General features: G+C 46.6%; 1 protein-coding gene and 1 pseudogene across 5 annotated transcripts in view; one reads left to right on the forward strand and one right to left on the reverse strand.

Moving 5' to 3' along the window:
* Positions 1-27,470, reverse strand: part of LOC140201903 (zinc finger MIZ domain-containing protein 1-like) — a 231,349-nt gene that overhangs the window by 178,789 nt on the left and 25,090 nt on the right. For 4 of the 5 annotated variants that reach the window (XM_072266685.1, XM_072266684.1, XM_072266682.1 and 1 more), the window contains one exon: positions 13,600-13,727. The exons of the other annotated variant lie outside the window; for it this stretch is intronic. In XM_072266685.1, the coding sequence (XP_072122786.1) occupies positions 13,600-13,668 (69 nt within the window). In that variant the 5' untranslated portion in view covers positions 13,669-13,727. The remainder of the gene's footprint in view (positions 1-13,599; positions 13,728-27,470) is intronic. 5 annotated transcript variants of the gene reach the window in all.
* Positions 11,850-13,474, forward strand: LOC140201974 (uncharacterized; annotated as a pseudogene).

Here is a 27,470-nt window from a genome sequence, read left to right on the forward strand (position 1 = left end):
GACACCACTTAACCAGCCAATCTATCTCTCTCCTGTACACCTCGTCATCACCATCTGAGATTCTGCCCAGAGCACATCACAGCAACAAACATGCACTCGATGTCAGTAAGAATAAAGAACTGACTACGGACAGAGAAGGTAAGATGAGGGAACACACACAAGTCCTCATTCAGGGGTCAGAAAGTGGAGAGAGTGAGCAATTTCAAATTCCTGGGTGTCTATCTCTGAGGATCTATCCTGGTCTCAACATACCGATGCAATTACAAAGGAGGCACGACAGCGGCTGTATGTTATTAGGAGTTTGAGGAGATTTGGTATGTCACCAAAGACACTTGCAAATTTCTACAGATGTACCATGGAGTGCATTCTAACTGGGGGTGGGGGTTGGGGGGAGCTACTGCACAGGATCGAAATAAGCTGCAAAGGTTTCTACACTCAGTCAGCTCCATCGTGGATACCAGCCTCTGTAGTACTCAGGACATCTCCAGGGAGCAATGCCTCAAAAAGGGGGCGACCATCATTAAGGACCCCCAATAACCCAGGACATGCCCTCTTCTCGTTACTACCATCAGAAGCCTGAAAGTACACACTCAATGATTCAGGAACAGCTTCTTCCCCTCTACCATCCAACATCTGAATGGACAATGAACCCATGATCACTACCTCACTACTTTTCTATTTCTATTTATTTATCACTATTTATTTAACTATAAATTACTGTAATTTATATTTTTTTCTATTATCATATATTTGATTGTACTGCTGCTGCAAAGTTAATAAATTTCACAGGCCGGTGATAGCAAGTCTGATTCTAATCCTGGTTCTGATTTACAGATGGGGTTTGAGCCACTGCGTCACCAGTTTAGGCCGAGTAGAGCAGTCAGCTAAGCACACATCCTTGAGATGCACCTGTATTAATTGCAGGTAGATGTCAGGTCTCAACGGACTGAGTTACAGGCCATGGGTAAACAGTCTGGGCCTTGACTCCTGGGAGCGTAAGAGACTGAGCGGTAGTCTCACAGAGCTGTGTAAAATCATGACGGCTAGAGACAGGGTGAAGCAACACACACAAAATGCTGGTGGAACGCAGCAGGCCAGGCAGCATCTATAGGAAGAAGTACAGTCGACGTTTCGGGCCGAGACCCTTCTTTATATCTCCTCTTTCAGTTAGTCCTGACGAAGGGTCTCGGCCCGAATCGTCGACTGTACGTCTTCCTATAGATGCTGCCTGGCCTGCTGCGTTCCACCAGCATTTTGTGTGTGTTGCTTGAATTTCCAGCACCTGCAGATTTCCTCCTGTTTGAGAGATAGGGTGAGCAGGGTTGTGGAATCAAAACCTAACAGATGCAGTTTTAAGGTGAGAAGGCAATATATTTAATAAGAATCTGAGACCCTGAGACCCTAAGACAGAGGAGCAGAAATAGGCCATTTGGCCCATCGAGTCTGCTCTGCCATTTGATCTTGGCCAATGGCAACTTTTTGACACAGCGGCTGGTCGATATATGGAACTAGCTGCCAGAGGAGGTGTGTGAGGCAGGGACATCAGATACATTTCAGATGTGGATGTGTATACGTGCAGCAAGAGATTAGAGAGATATGGGCCAAGGAATTAGCTTGAGTATACATCTTGGTCAGCACGGACATGTATGGGCTGAGGGGCCTTTCTCCATGCTGCACGACTCCATGTCTCTGTTTCCGGCATCAGCTGTTTTCTTTATTTACAATTATCCGGCTGCCGGTGAAGCGCTGTATGAGTTGTGAACGGCACCTTTGACAAGGGAGCACACCCAGGACTGAACAGGCCTCGGACCAGCGTGGAAAACTATCATCCATTCATTGTGTGCCATGTCCTATGACATGGGCGATCGTGGTCTTTCTATGACCATGATTGTTCTTGGCAAATTTCCCTACAGAAGTGGTTTGCCACTGGCTTCTTCTGGGCAGTGTCTTTACAAGACGGGTGACCCCAGCCATTATCAATACTCTTCAGAGATTGTCTGCCTGGTGTCAGTGGTCACATAACCAGGACTTGTGATCTGCACCAGCTGCTCCCACGGCTTCACAGGTTACACCTTGCCCAAGGGTGACCTGCAGGTTAACGGAGGGAAGGAGCACCTTACACCTCCTTTGGTAGAGATGAATCTCCACCCCACCACCCGTGTAACCATACTCACCTCAAATCTGAACTAATTCCATAACTGATAGACTCACCTTCCAGGACTCTAAGAACTCATGTTCTCAGTTTGTCTGTCTGCCTATCTATCCACCTGTCTGTTATGTATGTTTGTATGTATTTATTTATTTAGTTTGCAGAGTTAGTCTTCTTTTTGAATATTGTGTGCAGTTTTTTAATTGATTCTATTGTATTTCTTTGTTCTACAGTGAGGCCTGCAAGAAAATGAATCTCAAGGTGGTATATACTGAAATGTACACTGAATGGCCACTTTATTATGTACCTCCTGTATCTAATGGAGAGGTCAACTGAGTGTGTGTTCATGGTCTTCTGCTGCTGTAGCCCATCCACGTCAAGGTTCGACATGTTGTGCATTCAGGGATGCTCTTCTGCACACCACTGTTGTATTTGTGGTTATTTGAGTTACTGTCGCCTTCCTGTCAGTTTGAACCAGTCTGACCATTCTCCTCTGACCTCTCTCATTGACAAAGCATTTCCATACACAGAACTGCCATTCACTGGATTTTTTTTCTTTTGTTTTTCACACCATTCTCTGTAAACTCTTGTGATTGTTGTGAATGGAAATCCCAGGAGATCAGCAGTTTCTGAGATACTCAAACCACCCTATCTGGCACCAACAACCATTCCACGGTCAAACTCACTTGAATCACACTTCTTCTGATGTTTGGTAAGAGAAACAACTGAACCTCTTGACCATGTCTGCATGCTTTTATGCCATGAGTTGGTGCCACATGATTGGCTGATTAGATATTAGATATTGGCTCATTAATGCAAATTAGATATTTGCATTAATGAGCAGGTGTACAGGCATACCTGATCCAAACGTGTATGTATGTACTTTGATAATAAATTAACTTTGAACTTTGAAGGTAATCCAAGACTGGGCCGAGCCAGTTTACCTGGAGCAGGGGCTCCGTGGTTCCGGAGCCCTGATCCTCTGGCAAAATCTGTGCAGGATTTATCACGGGGCGTGCAGACCATCTCACTGCCTTTAATGCAGTATCAGTGGCTGCAAGCTCCAACAGGCTGTGTGACGCACCAGGGAACAGACACGGCAATTGGCGCCATGAATGAAAACACCCAAAACAACAAAAACTCCTCTGTGTTACTTGAAGGCAGCTATCAAAGTGGATTAGTGACGTACAAGCCAGAACAGTTGCAATTTACACACCAGTAACATGGACTATGTAAAGTTCAAAGTAAATTTATTATCAAAGTGCATATGTCACCACATACAACCCTGAAGTTCATTTCCTTGCAAACATTTACAGGAAGATAAAGAAATCAATAGATTCTATGAAAAAACTATTCATTAAAAGGACTGAAAAGCAACTAATATGCAAAAGAAGACAAATCATGCAAATAATAAATAACACTGAGAACATGTGTTGTCGAGTCCTTGAAAGTGAGTCCGTAGGTTGTAGGATCAGTTCATTGTTGAGGTGAATGAAGTTATCCACACCAGTTCAGGAGGCTGATGTTTGAGGGGTAATAACTGTTCCTGAACCTGGTGGTGTGGTACCTGATGGTTGTAGGGTAATAACTGTTCCAGAACCTGGTGGTGTGGGATCTGATGGTTGAGGGGTATAACTGTTCCTGAACCTGGTGGTGTGGGACCTGATGGTTCAGGGGTAATAACTGTTCCTGAACCTGGTGGTGTGGGACCTGATGGTTGAGGGGTAATAACTGTTCCTGAACCTGGTGGTGTGGGACATGATGGTTGAAGGGTAATAACTGTTCCTGAACCTAGTGGTGTGGGACCTGATGGTTGAGGGGTAATAACTGTTCCTGAACCTGGTGGTGTGGGACCTGATGGTTGAGGGGTAATAACTGTTCCTGAACCTGGTGGTGTGGGACCTGGTTGTAGGGTAATAACTGTTCCTGAACCTGGTGGTGTGTGACCTGATGGTTGTAGGGTAATAACTGTTCCTGAACCTGGTGGTGTGGGACCTGATGGTTGAGAGGTAATAACTGTTCCTGAACCTGGTGGTGTGGGACCTGATGGTTGAGAGGTAATAACTGTTCCTGAACCTGGTGGTGTGGGACCTGATGGTTGTAGGGTAATAACTGTTCCTGAACCTGGTGGTGTGGGACCTGATGGTTGAGGGGTAATAACTGTTCCTGAACCTGGTGGTGTGGGACCTGATGGTTGAGAGGTAATAACTGTTCCTGAACCTGGTGGTGTGGGACCTGATGGTTGTAGGGTAATAACTGTTCCTGAACCTGGTGGTGTGGGACCTGATGGTTGAGGGGTAATAACTGTTCCTGAACCTGGTGGTGTGGGACCTGATGGTTGAGAGGTAATAACTGTTCCTGAACCTGGTGGTGTGGGACCTGATGGTTGAGAGGTAATAACTGTTCCTGAACCTGGTGGTGTGGGACCTGATGGTTGAGGGGTAATAACTGTTCCTGAACCTGGTGGTGTGGGACCTGATGGTTGAGGGGTAATAACTGTTCCTGAACCTGGTGGTGTGGGACCTGATGGTTGAGGGGTAATAACTGTTCCTGAACCTGGTGGTGTGGGACCTGGTTGTAGGGTAATAACTGTTCCTGAACCTGGTGGTGTGGGACCTGATGGTTGAGAGGTAATAACTGTTCCTGAACCTGGTGGTGTGGGACCTGATGGTTGTAGGGTAATAACTGTTCCTGAACCTGGTGGTGTGGGACCTGATGGTTGAGGGGTAATAACTGTTCCTGAACCTGGTGGTGTGGGACCTGATGGTTGAGGGGTAATAACTGTTCCTGAACCTGGTGGTGTGGGACCTGATCGCTGTAGGGTAATAACTGTTCCTGAACCTGGTGGTGTGGGACCTGATGTTTGAGGGGTAATAACTGTTCCTGAACCTGGAGGTGTGGGACATAGAACATAGAACACAGAATAGTACAGCACAGGAAGATCATTCGGCCAACAATGTTGTCCCAAACCAACTGAAAAAACAATCAAAAACACCCAAAAACTAATCCCTGCTATTTACCCCTTGTCCATGTCCCTCCATCTTCCTCACATCCACGTGCCTACCCAAACATTTCTTAGAAGCCTCTAATGTAGTTACCCTCTATCCCCATACTGGGCAGCGCATTCTAGGCATCCACTATTCTCTGGGTAAAAAACTTACTTGCTCTCACCATCAATGCAAACCATCTGGTATTAGACATTCAACCCTGGGAAAGAGATACTCTGTCCACTCTATCTATGCCTCTCATAATCTTATAAACCTCTATCAGAGCTCCCCTTAGCCGCTGACGCTCCAGAGAAAACAACCCAAGTTTATCCAGCCTCCCATGATAGCATATGCCCCCTAAACCAGGCAGCGTCCTGATAAACCTCATCTGCACCCTCTCCAAAGCCTCAACATCCTTCCTATAGTGGGGTGACCAGCACTGTACTCAGTACTGCAGATGTGGCCCATCCAGAGCTTTATAAACTTGCCCATTTATAAAAGCAGTAGTCATTTCTTACAATGATTAATAACTATTTTTAATCAGTTCAATGCTGAAAGTAGGTAGCCATACTTATAGGGAGACCTATAGATTACAAAAATCTTATATCTTTTTTAGGTACAGCATAATCACAGGCTCTTCTGGCCCAACAAGCCCACATTGCCCAATTATAGCCACATGACCAAGTAACCTGCTAACCTGTACGTCGTTGGAACGAAGGTGGTGATGGGCAGGGTAAGGAGATGTCAGTCCAAAGCCTCCTCTACTGCCACAACGAGGCCACACTCAGGTTGGAGGAACAACATCTTATATTCCACCTGGGTAACCTCCAACCTGATGGTATGAACATCAATTTCTCGAACTTCCAATAATTGTCCCCCTTCACCATTCCCCATTCCCACCTCTCACCTCGTCTCCTTACCTGCCCATCCCCTCCCTCCTGTCCCTTCCCTTTCTTCCACAGCCTTCTACCCTTCCTATCAGATTCCCCCTTCTCCAGCCCTTTATCTCCTTCACCAATCAACTTCCCAGCTCTTGACTTCACTCCCTCCCCTCCCGGTTTCACCATTAACCTACCACCTTGTACTTCTTCCTCCCCTCCCCCCCCCAACCCCAGTTCTTGCTCTAACCTCATATCTTTTTTTCCAAGTCCTGATGAAGGGTCTCAGCCAGAAACGTCGACTGTTTACTCTTCTCCATAGATGCTGCCTGGCCTGCTAAGTTCCTCCATCATTTTGTGTGTGTTGCCAGAAGGTACAAAAGCAGATACCACCAGGCTCACGAACAGTTTCTGTTGTAAGACTCTACTGAATATGTTTAATGAGACATTTCTGTCCTTAAAAATATGTCTTGTTATGACCTTGCACCTTAATGTCTTGCCTGCACTACACTTTCTCGGTACCTGTAACAATTTGGACTCGTTTTTAAGAGGACTCTGCAGTCTATGTCACGATGTGTGTCTGGTTTCTGGTTACTCCTTTCTTTGTGGCTATTCTGTGCGATTTTGATTGGGACGGGCTGTCTCAGCGGCCTGCAGTCAACGAACAACACGGCACTAAACTGAACTGAACAGAACCAAGCTGAACATTCCTGGACTGTTTCAATAACTTCACAACTGGACGCTTTACTTTCTGTGTGTTATTTGGTCATTTTTTGGCCATTTATGTGACTTGTTCTGTTTTTGCTCATTGGGTGTTTGATGTTTGCTTTGAACAGGTTCCATGGTGTTCCTTTGTTTCGTGGCTGTCTGTGGGAAAGCTCATATGATAATGAATGTACTCCGAATTTATTCTGTATCCTGTTATCGTCTTCCCTTGTTCTACCTCAATGTGCCTTTGCAATTATCCGATCTGTACGGATGGCATGCAAAATAAGGCTTTATCGCTAGACCTTGATACCTGTGTGAAGAATAAACTAATTCACCAATTCAGTATAAATGGTTAGTTGATAGATGGCACAAAACCAGTGGGCTGAATGGCCTGTGTCACTGCTGTAGGGCTTTCTGAGCTAGCACTGACTCGATGGACTGAATGGCCCCTTTCTGTACAATGACTGGTCTATGGCTCTGTCACAAGGATGGCAGTTTCCTGAACTTCAGGAACACTTGCCGGTCATGGTTACACACTAGATTTCTCCTTTGGACCTTTACTATACTGAAGGTTGACATAGCGGCCTAACATTTTACAGCGCGCCAACTGTAAGATCCCGCTGCTCTCTATAAAGAGTTTTGAACGTTTTCCTCTGACTGTTCTCCAGTTCCCCCCACATTCCAAAGACATATGAGTTAAGGTCAGTGAGTCCTCATCAAGGGATCAGTAGAGGAGTAATTTCAAGGTCTTGGGTGTCAACGTCCCCGAGGCACTATCAGCATTTTAATGCAGTTACTGAGGCTACATCTACACTACGCCGGCTAATTCTGAAAACGTCGGTTTCGAGTAAAAACGACAGGCGTCCACACTCAGCGTTTTTCAAAATATCTCCGTCCACATTAAATGGATATTTGGGTGAATCTCCTCCTACTGGGCACGCGCAGGACACATAGAAAACAAGCGAAGAGGAAACAGTGTACTTGGTGCGTGTTTGTCCAGTTGCAGAGTAGAAAAACTTAAAAGGAATTGCTCTTGGCTCTCACGCAGGAGGACTTAAAACTAAAAAAAACAAATACTAGAGCGCATGGAGGAAACCGACAGGGAATTCACGGACAGTATGACCCAGCTGACGACGAACATTGAAAAACTAACTCTGTTGCATTAATAAAGCACCTTGTTAAATGTATAAAACGTCTGCATCAGTGTTATCTTGTATTTCCATACAATGTTACATTAGGCTGTTACACATCTATTGTCAGAGAAGTACTTGCATAAATAGGTAAACCACCTTCATACAAGCAAGGACAGAAAACAGGGCAAAGTGAGTATACTTATTCAGTAAGCTATGGGTCAAAGTATTTGGTGAGTACATTTCTAACCCTTCTGGCTTCAGTCTCGTTGCTGTCTGTTCTGAAATTGTTAGGTGGTTGCGTTCAAGAAAACAACGAAATGCCGCGCTGCGGCTGTCTGTTCCGGCTCGTCATGACAGTGTTTTTAAATAGTCAAAAAAACTCACTTTACAGTTTAACTCTCACGCCGTTCACACCGACTGCGCGTTATAACAGCTTGTGCAGTACCAAGCAGAAGCAGAAAAAGCATCGTTGTTGTGGTGTCGTCATGACAGCGTTTTTAAATCTCTCCGGTTACCCCGTACACACTACAACGGATATTGGGCGTTTTCAGATTTATTCACTCTGGAGATCGTTTCTGAAAATCTCCGTTTTCAGGGGCTGAAAACGCCGGCTCAGTGTGGACAGGAGGGCAAAACGAAGGGAAAAAGCTTCATTTTCAAAATTATCCGGCGTAGTGTGGACGTAGCCTAAGACAGCGGCTCTGTTTCACCTGTGAGTGTGAGGAGATTTGGTATGCAAATTTCTACAGCCGGCTGTGTCACCGTCTGGCATGGGAGGGGGGAGGGGGGAGCACTGCACAGGATTGAAGTAAGTTGCGGAGAGTTGTAAACTCAGTCAGCCCCATCATGGGCACCAGCCTCCGTAGTGTCCAGGACACCTTCAAGGAGCGATGCCTCAAAAAAGTGACATTCATCATTTAGGACCCCCATTACCCAGGCCATACCCTCTTCCCATTGCTACCATCAGGGAGGAGGTACAGGAGCCTGAAGGCACACACTCAATGAATCAGGAACAGTTTCTTCCCCTCTGCCATCTGATTTCTGAATGGACATTGAACCCACGATCACTACCTCACTACTTTTCTCCCCCTCTTTTTGCAATATTTATTTATTTAGCTTTTTATATACACTTTTTACTGTAATTTACAGTTTTTATTATGTATTGCATTGTACCGCTGCCCGCATAGCAATAAATTTCACAACATATGCCGGTGATACTAAACCTGATTCTGATTCTGACGTAGGGGTTAGGGTTCCTGAGTGAGTTGTAGACATCTATGTTGATGCTGGAAGAGTGGTGACGCGTGTGGGCTGCCCCAGTACAACCCTCGCTGATTTGATTGAATGCAAACGATACATTTCCCTGCATGTCTCGCTGTACATGAGACAAATTAAACTAATCTGATCTGTAGTGGTCACTCAGACCTGATGCACTGAACAGCCCGTGCAGCTGTACCGCGCAAACTGTCTTAACCAACACAAAACCTTGCCTTTCTGAAGGCCTGTTGTGAGGTTGATATGGAGGTTTTAGATTGCGTATGTCTGCTGCACAAAATTACAGGAATGTCAATGACGCTGTCTGCCCACTGAAAATAGATTCGACTGTGAGGGCCCAGAAGTGGCCGGTGATAACTGGGCTGTGGCCCTCCCTGACACAGGCCAGGTGACAGCACTCGAAAAGGCAGCATCCATCATTAAGGGCCCCCACCACCCAGGACATGCCCTCTTCTCATTGCTGCCAGCAGGGAGGAGGTACCGGAGCCCGAAGGCACACGCTTAACGATTCAGGAACAGCTTCTTCCCCTCTGCCATCCGATTGAACCAATGAACACTACCTCACTTCTTTTTTAATTTCTATTTTTTCACTATTTATTTAATTTAACTTTTTAATACACATACTTACCATAATTCACAGTTTTTCCCCCTATTATTATGTACTGCAAAGTCAACAAATTTCACAACATATGCCGGTGATATTAAATCTGATCCTTCATATTCTGACTGACAAGTCATGCACTTTGCAAACGGGTTCCCATCACCCTTGGGTCCAATGCCTTGGGAACTACTGGTCCATAGGACATAGAACACTGCAGCACAGCACAGGCCCTTCGGCCCACAGTGTTGTGCTAACCTTATAACCTACTCTAAGATCAACCTAACCTTTCCTTCCTATATAGCCCACCGTTTTTATCCTCTGTGTGCCTATCTAAACATTTCTTAATTGTCGCTAATGTATCTGCCTCTACCAAAGTTCAAAGTTCAAAGTGCATTTATTATCAAAGTATGTAACATTATACAACCTTGTGAGTCGTCTCCGTACGGGCAGCCACAAAACAAGAAACCCAAAAGAACCCATTTAAAAAATGCACCCAATGTGCAGAGAGAAAAAGACAAATTGTGTAAACAATAAAAGTAAGGAAATAGCCCTTAGAATGGTCACCACTCCCGGCAGTGTGTTCCACACACCCTCCACTCTCCGTGTGAAGAACTTAACTCTGATATCCTCCTTATACTTTCCTCCATTTTCCTTAAGGTTACACCCTCTCGTGTTAGTCACTGGGGAAAAGTCCCCGCTTAAAGACTTTAGTCCTTTAGTTGGAAGTTCAGTCTGGAAAAGTGTGAAGTGATTCGCTTCAGGAGGTCGAATTTAAAGACAGAAATAGAGTTAATGGCAGAATTCTTGACGACATGGACCTTGGGATCCACGCCCATGGATTTCTAAGTTGTTACTCAAGTTGACAGGGTGGCTAACAAAGTGTATGGTGTGTTGACCTTCATTAGCTGGGAGATTCAGTTCAAGTGCCGCGAGGTAATGTTGCAACTCTGTAAAGCCCTGTTCGACCTCACCTGGAGCATTGTGCTCAGTTCTGGTCACCTCATGGGAAGGGTGTGGAAGTTTCAGACAGCTGCAAAAGAGACTTACCAGGATGCTGCCTAGGTTAGAGAGAATGTCTTTTAAGTATAGGTTGAGCAGGATAAGGAGGAGGAGGAGTAGAAGGGGTGACTTGATAGAGGTGTACAAGATGAACAGTCAGAGACATTTATCCCCAGGGCAGAAATGGCTAATATTAGGAGGCATTATTGTGAGGTGATTGGAGGAAAGTATAGTGGGGGATATCAGAGGTAGATTTTCTATACAGGAGTGGTGGTAGAGGCAGATACATTAGGGGCATTTAAGAGATTCTTAGGCACATGAATGATATAAAAATGGAGGGCTATGTGGGAAGGAAGGGTTAGATTGAACTCTGAGTTGGTAGAAAGATTAGTCCAAAGTACCTGAAGGGTTCTCTGGTCCTTTTTGATCTCACTCCTGTACGGTGGTGTTTGGATGAGAAGCTTCATGCATGTGGGAAAATTGCAAAGATCAGGTTCCGCAACGCAGCAGGTGAAGGCACAGCCGTATCCCAGTGGATAAAATCATCTTCATTACCAGCATTGCTCGAAATGTTTGGATGACAGAAAAATGAAGGGCCATGTCGGAGGGGAGGGTCAGATTGAACTTGGAGTAGCTTAGGTGGTTAGCAGAATATTATGGGCCAAAGGGGCTGTGCTGTACTGTTCTATGTTCTACAAGTTAAAGTCATGCACTTTGCAAGCTGGCTCCTTAACCCTTGGGTACAACGCCTCAGCAAATACTGGTTAAAGACTGGCCGTCCTTTAGTTCTGTTAAAGCTTCAAGCCTTGCCAGCAGTTCTCTGGCCTTAGTTCCAGAACACTCAGTGCAGCCCTTCAGAACCAATTGTGCAGCTTGCTCACTTCCAGCCGCCAGAGGCTACATCCTCCCACTTAACCCCAGGGCAACCAGAGCTGCAGGAACAATGCAACCTCCCCCATTACTAAGGCACTGCAGGGGCTCTGCCCCAGGCTGTGTGCACCGACGGGACGGGCAGGGGAGGGAGGGGTGGGAGGCGGAGAGGCAGGGTCCCGTGGTCAGCACTGCGGCAGCAGGAAGGCGTAGGACTGAGCTCCTATTGTGATGCTTCCTGCAGTCGCAATGCCTGCCAGAGCCATGTGTTCGGGTGACAAAGGTGCCTCTGGACGGATCAACAGTTCAGTCGAAGTCAACACATTTAGTGGGAGAAATGACAAACTACAATTTAGAAATGAGGATTCTAACTACTGTAGACTCTGTATATATTCAATTATTCTTTTACCCTGTGGCAGATCTGCCCGGTCATCCCTGCCCCTGACAGCTCTGGCACTGACAGGGTTAAAACGCTTCCCATGCTTTGCAGGCAGCCGAGCCCTAATCATGTCGTATTTTAAACGGTGCCAGGAGCCACTGCGCGGCTCACGCTGTTCCCATGCCAACCGCCGGCACTGGTGAAAATGATGTTTATAAACCAATGCTGTTCCTAGGAGGCAGCGGCTCACTCACTTGCACACACACACACACACACACACACACACACACACACACACACACACACACACACACACACACACACAATCACACACATACACACACACACACACACACACACACACACACACAATCACACACATACACACACACACACACACACACACACACACAATCACACACATACACACACACACACAATCACACACACACACACACAATCACACACATACACACACACACACACACACAATCACACACATACACACACACACACAATCACACACATACACACACACACACACAATCACACACATACACACACACACACACACACACAATCACACACATACACACACACACAATCACACACATACACACACACACAGTCACACACATACACACACACAGTCACACACATACACAATCTCTCACACACACACACACACAATCACACACATACACACACACACACACACAATCACACACATACACACACAGTCACACACATACACACACACAGTCACACACACACACAATCACACACACACAGTCACACACATACACAATCTCTCACACACACACACACACAATCACACACATACACACACACAATCACACACACACAGTCACACACATACACAATCTCTCACACACACACACACACAAGTGGGCACACACATACACAATCACACACACTCATGCATGTGGGCACACATGTGCACACACACACACAAACACATGCATGTGTGCACACATACACAATCACACACACATGTGGGCACACACGATCAAACACACAGATGCACAAACATACACAAATACATATACACAGACATACACTCACACATCCCTAGACACATGCACACTAACACACAGAAACACACACACTAACACACAGAAACATACACACACCCACAGACAAGTACTAACACATACACACACACATGCAGGTGGGCACACACACATGCACACATGATCAAACACACAGATGCACAAACATACAGAAATACATATACATTCACACATCCCTAGACACACGCACACTAACACACAGAAACATACACACACCTACAGACAAGTATTAACACATACATACACACAAAGACACACACACACACACACAAAATCACCGAAGAAGAGAAGTTGTCAGACCAAGCGCTGCCAAAAAAGGATGAGCTTAGGCAGTCAGCACAGAGAAGATGGGCCGAAGGGCCTGTGTTCTGTGCTATGTTTCTCTGAAGTCGACTCAGTAAACGTGGAAATACTCAGCAGGCCGGACAGCATCCACACAAAAAGAGAGTTTGCATGATTATCTGTCGGTTGACTGATGTTTCCCTCATCACAGGAGTCCCTACCCCCTGACACCATAGACACATACCTGCTTGATGCACTGGAGACGGACATTTGTTTGTTGAATGTGTCTGTCCAGGGACACGAGACTGCTCATCCTGTCAGCTTCTGGCGTCCTCTACATAACTGCCAGCGATTTCCCCCTCCAGGTTTCACCTAGAACGAGGGGTACATATAGGGTAAATGCAGGGTTTTTCCACTGAGGATGGGTGAGACTAGAACTGGAGGTCACAGGTGAAAGGTGAAATACTTATGAGGAAGTGGTAGACGTGGGTCCAATTTCAACATTTTAAGATAAGTTTGGGTAAGTACATGGATGAGAGGGGTACGAAAGGACGTTGGTCAGGTGCAGTCAATGGGAGTAGGCAGAATAACTGTTTGGCACACACTAGATGGGCTGAAGGGCCTGATTTGGCGACGTAGTGCTCTATTACTCTACGACTCGATGGAAAGTCCAGGTGAGCTCCAGTGAACAACAGCCAGGAATTTTATTTACAGTAAATTTTGCCAGGAAAAAAATTCAGATTCAGGTTTATTGATCACGTGTGTGTCGGAACGTAGAGTGAAAAGCACGGCCTGCACCAACAACCAACACCCTTGTGGATGTGCCGGGAGCAGCCCGCGAGTGTCGTCACACACTCCGGCACCAACACAGCACGTCCACTCGTCCAGAGCAACACAGAACACAGCTCAACAATAACAGAGAGTGTAACAACAGTAAACCAAGCCCACCCCACCCCCCCACACACACATCCTCCCACACCCACCCAAACGTACACACGCACACCCACTCACAACCCCCACAAACACACACACTCACCCATGCACACACATACACACACCTCCCACACACCCACTCACAACTCCCACAAACACACCCGCACACCCACTCACAACCCCCACAAACACACCCACACATACACAATCACCCATGCACACACATACACACACCTCCCACACCCCCACACACACCCACATACCCACCCAAACACCCCCACACATACACACACCTCACACACACACACACACATTCAAAACCCCCACAAACACACCCACACACTCACCCACACACAATCACCCATGCACACACCTCCCACACCCACACACACACACCTCCCACACCCCCACACACACCCACACACAACCCCCACAAACGCACCCACACACACTCACCCACACACAATCACCCATGCACGCACATGCACACACCTCCCACACCCGCACCCGCACCCACACCCACCCACCCACAATCACCGATGCACAAACATACACACACCTCCCACACCCGCACACACACACCCACATACCCACCCAAACACCCACACACACCTCCCACACACACACACACACACACATGCACACACACAGAGGCTCCCAACCACAGGACAGGCCATCTCTGGGCCTATTGTTGTGTATTTAATATTTCAGTAAAATTTGAGTAATATTGTGAATATATTACTTGATTAAACATTCTTTGTTGTAGATTTAATATTTAAGTAACATTTGGGTAATCTTGTATATATGTACTGTTTGATTAAGCATTGTTTGTTTAAATATTTCATTACGGGTTACATGTATAGATACACGAATTGCACACGTCATCACACCACGTGATACACGCACAGATCGCTTAAAATAAAAAACGAAGTATCTCTCAACCCTCTTGTTTTCCTTTGAATTAGTTCAATGTTTTGAAGTTTCAAAGTATAACAACCGAAGACCTTCAGTGCTTGGCCCCAGACATCGAGCATTTGACTTCCCCAGCAGAAAATGGGGTGGAAGTGGGAATGGGGAGAGAAATTAAAAGAGTCGTGACTGAAGGAGGACGTGAGGTTTAAAGGAAGTGTGGATGAGAGGAAAGCTGGCGAAGGATGTCTCACCAGCACCCAGGAAACAGACAGAAGGATGGTTGCGTGCCGTGGTGGGAGAGAAGAAGAACTGGAGGCAGTAATGGGTTGAGAATGACAAGGGGAAGTGGGCAAGTGAGCATGTGAGAGAGGAGAGGGCAAAAGATGGAGGGTGGAAGTGGAGGAGGGATGAGGGAAAGAGAGGGAGAGTGAAAAAGAAAGGAAAGAAAAGGAGAGGAAGATGGCAAGAGAGAAAGAGTGAAGGAGAGGGAGGAGAGAGGGAGGAGAAAGGGAAGGAAGAGAGAGGAGGAAGGGAGAGAGAGGAGAAAGGGAGGGGAGAGAGAGGAGAAAGGGAGGGGAGAGAGGAGAAAGGGAGGGGAGAGAGGAGAGACAGGGGAGAGAGAGAGGAGAAAGGGAAGGAAGAGAGAGGAGAAAGGGAGGGGAGAGAGAGGAGAAAGGGAGGAGAGAGAGAGAGAGAGAGAAAGGGAAGGAAGAGAGAGGAGAAAGGGAGGGGAGAGAGAGGAGAAAGGGAGGGGAGAGAGGAGAAAGGGAGGAGAGAGAGAGAGAGAGAGAGAGAGAGAGAGAGAGAGAAAGAGAAAGAGAAAGATAGAGGAGAGGCCTCCACCCTTTGACCTGTTTGGTATGGGTGACCCTACCAAGAGCCAAAGCATAAAGCCCTGACTCCAGCCAGCAAAGCTCTCTGGGCCATTGAGGCACGCAAGCCTCCAAACCCAACGACAAGCCTGAGGTCCATTTGGAGGTTGTTGCCAGAAGCGTGGCAACAGTTGTGGGCTGCCCCCAGCACAATCCTCAGACGGTGGTAGTCGTTGACCCAAAATGACGCATCTCACAGCACATTTTGATGTTTTGATTTACATGTGACAAATAAAGCCAGTCTTTAATCTTCACTGGCCTTAAAGTTCTGGGGGGGGAAGGTGGGGTTTAACACAAAGAGACACTGGTGCCAGAGAAATACAAACCTCACTTTGCTCTTCACCAAACCCAAGATAAACTGGACTTATCTGGGGCCAAGTCTGATGCAGCAGTTTCGTTTTAATTACAGTGTTCAACTACAGCTATAAGTCAAAATATATAATTACCATATGAACTTGCAAGGTCAGTCACAAGGCAAGGTTGGCTGTTTTTATACTTTGTAAAACAATAAATACCACAAAAGTAGAGTCATAGATCATGGGTTCCCAACCTCTTTTGTGCTGTGGACCCCTACCATTAACCGAGGGGTCTGAGGAACCCCTGCCATAGAGTAATACAACATACAAACAGGCCCTTTGGCCCATCTATTCCTTGCCAACCAAGATGACCCATTCAAGGTAGTCCCATTCCAGATTCAATTTATTTATTTATCATGGGTACATCGAGGCATACAGTGGAAATGAGGCAGCACAGTAGCACAGTGGTTAGCACAACACTTCACAGTACTCAGGTTCAATTCCCGCCACTGCCTGTAAGGACTTTGTACGTTCTCCCCCGAAACCACGTGGGTTTCCTCCGGGTGCTCTGGCCTCCTCCCACAGTCCAAAGCAAAGACGTGCCGGTTGGTAGGTTAATTGGTCACTGTAAATTGTCCCGCAATTAGGAGAGGATTAAATCAGGGTTTACAGGGAGGCGCGGCTTGACAGGCCGGAAGGGTCTATTTCACACAGTATCTCCAGTCTGAGAGCTGTCAAGATCGGCTCCTTTTTGAACCCTGAACTGTTTGAAGTGTGATGGACAGGCGATACCCCAGCAGGGGGATAAAAAGGGACAGGTTCGCTAAGGCAAGACACACATGACACCATGAGGTAAGAGACCCTGGAAGCGGTGCGCCTCCCACAAGTCGGTGGGAGTTCTTGGAGGTCTGGTCGCGGGACCAAGCCATAGACGCACAGGGTGGAAAGGTACCATCGGCGGGAACCTGGTGTGTGTCCGCCCTTGTCTGGGTGCCAGGTTCACCGCAGAGAAACGATCGTATCTGGAACGGAGGGGTCACAGTCGGTGACCTCAGAAGACATTACAAAGGGCTCGCCCGAAAGCTGACTGTGAGGAATATCAAAGGTCTGTTTGGAATCCGATTTGAATATTCATTCGCTCTCTCTCTCCCACGGCGACAGCGATTACTGCGAACTGAACTAAACTGAACTCTGTCACTTTGAAACTGGTCATTTACCCTTAGACTGCAATAGAGCTTGACTGATCCTATTATCCTAGTTCTGTGTACATGTGTGTTTATTCATTGCTAACCTGTTGCATTTATATCCTTACTATTAGAGTACTGTGTTGCTTATTTCTTTAATAAAACTTTCTTAGTTCCAGTAATCCAGACTCCAACTGAGTGGTCCATTTCTGCTGGTTTGGCAACCCAGTTACGGGGTACATAACAGAAGTGGGGGCTCGTCCGGGATTTTGAATGCTAAATTTGGGACGGGGTAAATTGATTGGGTTAAAATTCCCAAAAGAAAGAAAAGGCAAACAGCAGAAATGGAGATTGAGGAATTTCTAAAGGTGCCGACCTTGGAGGCATTAGAGGATGCCAGGAAAGCGGAATTGGCAGCTGTGGCCAAACGGTTGAATCTTGTTAAGGAGAAGTCGACAATGAGGAGAGAGGAGATACACAGAGCTATCGTAGAGCACTATGTATCTAAAGGTATGTTTCCCCAAGGGGAGCTGGAGGTGGTAGCTATTGAAAAACCTGCTGGAGACGCAGTACAGGTGCAGACTGAGAAACTGAGACTCGAGTACGAGTTCCGGGTACGGCAGCTAGAACACGAAGAGAGAGAGAAGCAGTTAGAACGGCAGGAGAAAGAGAAAGAGAGACAGTTAGAACAAGAAGAGAGGGACAGACAGTTAGAACGAGAAGAGAGGGGCAGACAGTTGGAGCGAGAAGAGAGGTAGAGGGAAAGGGAATTTGAGCTGGAGAAGTTAAAGATGGTGGCAGAGCAGGTGCCCGTGCCAAACCAAAGTGGAGGGTTCCGGGCGACCCAGGAGATTAGGCTGGTTCCCCCATTTCCATTTGACGATACCGATGTGGATCGGTACTTTCTCCATTTCAAAAAAGTTGCTACAAGTCAGGACTGGCCGAGGGATAAGTGGGCTGTTTTGCTTCAGAGTGTACTTAAAGGAAAAGCCCAACAAGCTCACTCAGCTTTGTCCATGGAAGATGCCCAGAGGTATGAGGTGGTGAAAGAGGCCATCCTCAGGATTTATGAGTTGGTCCCGGAGGCATACCGGCAGAGGTTCCGGAATGCGAGGAAGCAGTGGGACCGCACATATTTAGAGTTTGCCCGTGAGATGCAGACATATTGTGAGCGTTGGTGTGCCTCAAAGGGGGTAGATGAGGATTATGACAGACTGCTACAGCTGATCCTGATTTGGCAGTTTAAAGGTTGTGTCCCTGAAGGTATGAGACCCTACCTAGATGAGGCAGAGGCAGCCACGTTAGCCGCAACTGCTAAGTTAGCGGATGAGTATGCGTTGACGCATAAAATGAAGTTTGCCCCGAGTAAAGGCTACCAGAAGGGTAGTCAGGACGGTGGGGAGAGTCCGCCAGAAAAGTCAGAAAGTAAGCCGGGGACTAGTGAGAAGGATAAGGTAGACCGGGAGCAGTCTGGTAGGAAGTCTCCTGGGGTCGTCTGTTATAATTGCAGGAAAGTCGGACACTTTGCGTCCAGGTGCTTTGCCCCAAAGAAGGAGACGGGAAAAGGAAAAACGGTGATTTTGACTGGCTGTATCGAGCTGGTAAACAAACCGCTAGGGAAGAACAGGTCTGCCAAAGTTCAGGAAGGGCGCGAGAGGTTTATCTCGGCCGGATTGGTGTCGGAGAAAGAGGGGTTAAAACCAGTTCCAGTGCGGATCTGGAGAGACACGGGAGCGTGTCAGTCACTGATATTGAAGAATGTATTAGAGTTTAGTTCAGAGATCCAGGCTGGGGAGGTCAGGGTCAAAGGTATTGGGGAAGGGACAGAGGCAGTCCCTTTGCACCAGATACACCTACAAAGCAACTTGGTCTCTGGACTAGTCACGATCGGGATGAGGCCCGAATTACCGATGAAAGGCGTGGAAGTCTTACTCGGTAATGACCTCGGGGGGGGAATTGTGTTCCCAGCCGTGAGATTGACAAGTCAGCCTGTCAGCATTGAGGCCCCACCCATGGACTCACAGGTTTATCCCGTTTGCGCAGTGACTCGGCGGATGTCGAGGAAGGCTGCAGAGGCTGATATAAAGTTAGCTGAGACGTTTCTGCCAGCCTTGTACGAGGAGGGGGTAGAAAGTGAAAAGAAGGAATGCAATGAAACAGGAGAAAGTGGGGAAATTAAGGTAGATTTATCATTAGGAAAGAAGGACTTTATACAGGCACAGGAGCGAAACGAGGAAACAGCTCGCTGTGAAACAGAGTTAGGAAGAGAGCCAGTAGGCTATGGTGTGAAGGGGGAGGTGCTAAGGAAGGAAGGGAGACCAAGTACCGCAGATGAGGAATGGGGAATGGTGCCAAAAATATCTGGGGATGAGATTTTTAACCTGGCCCACAAGGTACCCCTCGGTGGACATTTTGAGGTGCTAAAGGAAACAGTCGGCGGAATCATGAAAGAGGTTTACTGGCTGCACAGGAGGAAGGATGTTATTGATTATGGCAGACGCGAACTGAGACGGTCACAGGCTTCTGATATGCTAACGAACCTAGTCAGTGTTAGCGCGGAAATCAATGAAGCTAGGGTCTCCCTGATAAGGGAAAAAAGGCCATTTTGAAAAGATGAGTATGGTATCGACCAGATGGGAGAAGGCTATTGTTTTGGCCAGCTCTGCTGATAAGGTCTCTCCCTTAATCCCCGAACAAAGCGACTCTTTAGGAGAAGTAATTAAACGGCTCACATACGTGTGTTTGATTGTCCCAAGGCAATGCAAAGAACTGGGACGTTGGGTGGTGTTTGTCATGCTAGGTCAGCCTAGTGAGCAACACTCCTATAGAATGAGTAATTCAGTGACGAAAGGGCTAACGAACACAGAAGTGTATATTGGCGATGTAATACAGCTGTCTGAAGCCAGCTTGATAGTGAACCTTGAAAAAAATGAGTTCGGCCACACGAAGGTCACTTATCTGGGAATTGTGGTAACACAGGGGCAGCTGGCAGCGATGCAAGCTAAGGTGCGGGCTACCTCTGACATCCCAACCCCGACAGACAAGAGGGTCCTCAGAAGGCTCTTGGAGATGGTGGGGTACTGTAGGAAGTTTTGCAATAACTCTGCGGTTACTGCCCCTCCCCCTCCTACTAAGCCCTTGCGAGAGAAAACTAAGTCGGGATGGGACGACCCTTGTTATCGTGGTCCGGGACGAAACCCAGTGAGAGGTTGCACTGATCGCAATTCATCAGTGTTTTCGGCCACTATGAAGTTTGCTAAGTTGGAGCCTGGTTTAGGGGATTATTAATAACACATATAAAAGGAACAGAAAATGTGATTGCTGACTGTTTGTCAGGTGTTGACAACTTAAAATTCTCTGTATTAGCCAATTAGCTGATGAAGATGTATATTTGTGTGTATCTAATAATGTATTCATGTTTGTAATTTTTACCCTGGTAAAAATCCTTAAAGGTGAGGGGTGTGACGAAAGAGGGTTACAAAAAGTACACATAGACTAAGATGTTAACTGCCCTGTGCTGGCACCAGTGGGATCATCAGTTGATCTGCCACCTGTCTTCAGGAGAAAGAGAGATAAGGAAGACAATGGAGCAGCATTTGGAAATGTTAATGAAGAGACAAGAGAGTTTAACGGAAGGAGACACCGGTCTGAGAACTGTCAAGATCGGCTCCTTTTAGAACCCTGAACTGTTTGAAGTGTGATGGACAGGCGATACCCCAGCAGGGGGATAAAAAGGGACAGGTTTGCTAAGGCAAGACACACACGACACCACGAGGTAACGAGACCCTGGAAGCAGTGCGCCTCCCACAAGTTGGTGGGAGTTCTTGGAGGGCTGGTTGCGGGACCAAGCCATAGACGCACAGGGTGGAAAGGTACGATCGGCGGGAACCTGGTGTGTGTCCGCCCTTGTCTGGGTGCCAGGTTCACTGCAGAGGAACGATCGTATCTGAAACGGAGGGGTCACAGTCGGTGACCTCAGAAGACATTACAAAGGGCTCACCCGAAAGCTGACTGTGAGGAATATCGAAGGTCTGTTTGGAATCTGATTTGAATATTCATTCGCTCTCTCTCTCTCTCTCTCTCTCTCTCTCTCTCCCACGGCGACAGCGATTACTGCGAACTGAACTAATCTGAACTCTGTCACTTTGAAACTGGTCATTTACCCTTAGACGACGATAGAGCTTGATTGATCCTATTATCCTAGATCTGTGTACATGTGTGTTTATTTATTGCTAACCTGTTGCATTTATATCCTTACTATTAGAGTACTGTGTTGCTTATTTCTTTAATAAAACTTTCCTAGTTCCAGTAATCCAGACTCCAACTGAGTGGTCCATTTCTGCCGGTTTGGCAACCCAGTTACAGGGTACGTAACACTCAGCCTCCAGCAGACTCTGATTCAGACTACAACTCGCAGTCATTGGGCCTTCCACTACCCCAGCGCATTCCCAGAGATTCTCAGTCTCCTGCCAACAAGCCTTGACTTCCAGAAATCCATTTGCCAGTATCTGCCACATAATCTTCGAAACCTTTCCAATCCATGTACCTGTCCAGATGTCTTTTAAATGTTGTTATTTATTTTATTTTATTTAGAGATCCAGCACATAGACAGGCCCTTCCAGCCCAATAAGCCTAACCCACCCAATTACATCCATGTGACCAACTAACCTACTAACCCATCCATTTCTGGAATGTTGAAGGAAACTGGAGCACCCGGAGGAAACCAATACAATCACAGGGAGAACATGCAAACTCTTTATAGACAGCAGTGGAATTGAACCAGAGCCACTGGGGCCATAGTAGCACAGAGCCAACTGTTACACTACTGAGCCGCCCACATATCTGTCACAAACCCTACCTCTGGCAGCTCATTTCATATACACACCATCACCCTCATTATCTGCTGTGTCGTATTGATGTGGGCGATCATGTCTTATCCCTGACCATGATTGTCCTTGAAAATTTTTCAACAGAAGCTGTTTACCATCGCCTTCTTCCGGGCAGTGTCTTTACAAGTCGGGTGACCCCAGCCACTATCAATACTCTTCAGAGATTGTCTGCCTGGTGTCAGTGGTCGCATAACCAGGACTTGTGATATGTACCAGCTGCTCATACGACCATCCACCACCTGCTCCCATGGCTTCACTTGATCCTGACCGGGGGGCTAAGCAGGTGCTACACCTTGCCCAAGGGTGACCTGCAGGCTAGCGGAGGGAAGGAGTGGCTTAAACCTCCTTTGGCAGAGACGCATCTCCACCCTGCCATCCATACATACCTCCTAATTCAAATGGCATCTATAAATTCACAGACGACACCACTATTGTTGGCAAAGTCTCAGATGACCATGATGAGGTCTACAGGAGTGAGATAGATCAGCTGGATGAGTGTTGTCCAACAACTTTCACCCAATAATTTCCTTCAGGATAAATAAAGTTTTATCTTATCTTACCCTCAATATCAGCAAGGTGGACTTCAGGAAGAGGACCAGGAAGGTGGACTCAGGAAAGTGGACTTTAGGAAGAGGACCAGGAAGATGGATTTCAGGAAGAGGACCAGGAAGGTGGACTGCAGGAAGATGGGCTTCATGAAGACAACTTCAGGAAGAGGAAATTGGAATAACATGCACCAGCTCGCATCGAAGGGATCAGCATTAGAATTAATGAGGGGTTTCAAGTTCCTGGATGCCAACATCTTGGAGGTGCTATCCTGAGTCCAACACACTGATGCAATCATGAAAAGGCACACCAATGGCTTGACTTTGTTAGGAACTTGAGAGGATTTGGTATGCCAAAGATTCGTACCTGTTTCTCTATATTTACAGAGAAGAGTATTCTGCACATCTACACAAAACACTGTTAAAGGAAAGCAGTGTACGTCGTCACAGAAGCTCACCACCCAAGCCATGCTCTCTTCTTGCTGCTGCCATCAGATAGAAGGTACTAGTGCCCCAGGGCTCAGGGCACCAGGTTCAAGAACAGTTACTACCCCTCAACCATCAGTCTCTTGAACCAAAGGGGATGACTACACTCATCTATTGAGATGTTCCCACAACCAATGAAGAACCACCTTGAAGACTCTTTATCTCATTATCTCATGCTCTTGTTATTTATTGCTATTTATTTATATTTGCCTTTGCATAGTTTGTTGTCTCCTGCACTCTGGTTGATCTTTCAAAGATCCTGTTATAGTTACTATTCTGTAGATTTGCTGTGTATGCCCGCAGGATCTCAGGTTGTATATGGTGTTAACATGTAGTTTGATAATAAATGAACTCCGACAGGCTGCACCACAGCCTGGTATGGAGGCTCCAAAGCATGGGATGGCAAGGTGCTGCCCGACGCTGCGGCCTCAGCCGACTCTATTCCAAGCACAACCATCTCCACCATCGAGGACAGCTTCAAAACCGAGTGCCTCAGGAAGGCGGTGCACATTACTTCGGACCCTCAGCATCTGGGACACGCCTCTTCTCATTAACACGACTGGGTGCAGGAAGACCCACACTCAATGATTGCAGGAACAGCTTCTTCCCCCTCTGCCATCAGATTTCTGAATGGTCCATGAACCTATTGCTATAATTCCTTTATTTTGCAATATTTATTTATGCTGTAATTTACGCTCATTTTGCGTCTTGCACTGTCCTGCTGCCACCTAACCACAAATTACCTGTCATGTGAGTCGGTAATCATAAACCTGCTGATTGCCCCTCAAGCTCCTACTAAACCTTTCCCCTCTCCCCTTAAACCTAAGCCCAGTAGTTCCCGATTCCCCAGCCATGGGAAAGAGATCGATCCGTCCTCACTATCTATACCCCTGATGAATTTTACACCTCAATAAATCACTCCTCAGTCAGCTAGGTTTATCTTTTGCTCAGGCACAGCAGGGCATTCATTTCTTTGGCCTTCGATTCCTTCAACAGGCTCCGCTCCACTCCCGTCCCATCCCCTCCTGGACTGGGTACCGCCACCCCCACTCATCAACAGCAACGTCTCAGCAAGGCATTCCAACACTGCACCGGAGCCCAGCCCCTCAATGCCTGCGGTACAGATGAGATACTTAAGGGATAATAATTAGGATGAGCTCTCATTATCCTTTATCTCTTACTACTTGGAGACACCCAAACCTCACAGAAGCCAAAGTCAGAAAGTTCAAACTAAATTTATTATCAAGGTACGTGTATGTCACTGTATACTACCCTGAGATTCATTTTCTTGCAGGCATTTTAAAAAATAAAGAAATACAAAAGAATTTATGAAAAAACTATATATAATAAAAGGTTGAAATATGCAAAAGAAGACAATCTGGGCAAATCAAAATAATACTGAGAACACGAGTTGTAAAGAGACCTTGAATGTGAGTCTGTAGGTTGTCAACCAGTTCGGAGTTGTGGTGAGTGAATTTATCCATCCCTGATGGTTGAGGGGTAATAACCGTTCCTGAACCCGAAAGTGTGGGGCCGAAGGCCCCTGTACCTCCTGCCTGATGGCAGCAGTGAGAAGAGAGCATGGCCTGGGTGGTGGGGTCCTGGATGATGGAATCAGAATCAGAATCCGGTTTATTATCACTGGCATACGTCGTGAAATTTGTTAACTTTGCGGCAGCAATACAATGCAATACCTAAGAGACTACTAGACATGTATATGGAGGAATTTAAGGTTGGCGGTTATATGGGAGGCAGGGTTTGAGGGTCGACTCAACATTGTGGGCCGAAGGGCCTGTAATGTGCTGTACTATTCTATGTTCTATGTAATAATAGAGAGAAAACTGCAACACCAACAGAATCACCAAACTCATTCGTAAGTCCAGTGATGTTGTGGGGATGGAACTGGACTCTCTGACGGTGGTGTCTGAAAAGAGGATGCTGTCCAAGTTGCATGCCATCTTGGACAATGTCTCCCATCCACTACATAATGTACTGGTTGGGCACAGGAGTACATTCAGCCAGGGACTCATTCCACCGAGATGCAACACAGAGCGTTGTAGGAAGTCATTCCTGCCTGTGGCCATCAAACTTTACAACTCCTCCCTTGGAGGGTCAGACACCCTGAGCCAATAGGCTGGTCCTGGACTTATTTCCTGGCACAATTTACATATTACTATTTAACTATTTGTGGTTCTATTACTATTTATTATTTATGGAACAACTGTAATGAAAACCAATTTCCCCCGGGATTAATAAAGTACGACTATGACTATACATGAAGTGTATATAATAGTTAAATTAAATCTGTGGTACAAAAATAAAAATTAAAAAAGAGTAGTGAGGTGGAGTTCATGGGTTCAATGTCCATTCAGAAATCAGATGACAGAGGAGAAGAAGCTTTTCCTGGATCACTGAGTGTGTGTCTTCAGGCTTGTGTACCTCCTTCCTGATGGTAGCGATGAGAAGAGGCCATGTCCAGGGTTATGGGGGTCGTTAATGATGGACGCTGCCTCATGGAAGCATTGCTCCTTGAAGATGTCCTGGATACTGCGGAGGCTGGTGCCCATGATGGAGCTGACTGAGTTTACAACTCTCTGCAGCTTCCTTTGACCCTGGTATTTGTAGATGTTCTGAATGGTGGGGGGGGCGCGATGGGGGCTTTGCCAGCGATGGACTGGGCTCTGTTCATCTCTTCCTGTAGGCTTTTCCCTTCCTGGGCGTTGGCATTTCCATACCAGACAGTGATGCAACCAGTCAGGACACTCTGCACTGTGCACATATGGTAGCTTGTCCAAGTTTTTGGTGACATGCTGAATCGACGTAAACTTATAAGAAATTTGAGGCACTGTCACGCCTTCTTCGTGATGGTACTTGTGTGTGTATTCTGCCTCAGCAGCAGGGAGGATCCTGTCACCTGTCGATCGGAGGAGCAGTACCTATTACAGAAAGCTACACTGACATTTCCCTCATTGTTCAGTAATAACCCCCGCCCCCCGCCGCAAATTCTCAACGCACTCCAACAGCTTCAATTTATATTAATCAGCACAGCCTGTAGAGTCACTCTCTCACAGTCCCAGTGACCCAGGCTTAATCCTGACCTCCTGTGGGCTTACCTTGGGTTCTCCGGTTTCCCGAGATGGGTGAGCCAGGGGGAACCGTATCGCTGAGACACTCCCCAGCCACCGGTTATCTGAGATACGCGTGGTTCCCGCAGAGGAGAGGGAGAGCTGCCAACTCAACCATCAGGCTCTTGAACCAAAGGGGATTACTTCACTTGCTCCATCATTGAAATGTTCCCACAACCTATGGACTCACTTTCAAGGACTCTTCATTTCACTCTCTCAATATTCATTGCTTATTGATTAATTAATTATTGTAATATTATTGTTTCTTCTTTTTGTATTTTTGCAGTTTGTTGCCTTCTGCATTCTGGTTGAACGCCCTAGTTGAGCAATCTTTCATTGATTCTGTTATGGTTATTATTCTATAGATTTATTGAGAATGCCCACAGGAAAATGAATCTCAGGGTTGTATACAGTGACATATATGTACTTTGAACTTTGAAAAAGAAATTAAAAACACTGCACAATGGTGAAAGAAATTTCCAAGCAAAAGGAACAGAAAAACCCTTGGAAGTGATTGCAGGAAATGAGGTTCCCTATAGTTCGAGGCTGGTGTGAAATGAATTTCCCCAAAGAACCCTTTGAAGTGACCGAGGAAAATGAGATTCCCCATAGTTGGAGGCCTGCATCTTTTGAAATCAAGTTTGCTTCTCAGGGCACAAGAGAGTCTGTAGATGCTGTAGATCCAGAGTAACACACGCCAAGTGCTTGAGGGGCTCAGCAGGTCAGCAGTATCTACAGACAGGAATAAAGAGGTGACTTTTCAGGCCAAGATCCTGGTGTCCTGATGAAGTGACTCGGCCTGAAACATCGACTGTCTATTCATCTCCATAGATGCTGCCCGACCTGCTGAGTTCCTCCGGCATTTTGTGTGTT

Source organism: Mobula birostris, chromosome 8, assembly GCF_030028105.1.
Source record: "Mobula birostris isolate sMobBir1 chromosome 8, sMobBir1.hap1, whole genome shotgun sequence".
Lineage (NCBI taxonomy): Eukaryota > Metazoa > Chordata > Chondrichthyes > Myliobatiformes > Myliobatidae > Mobula > Mobula birostris.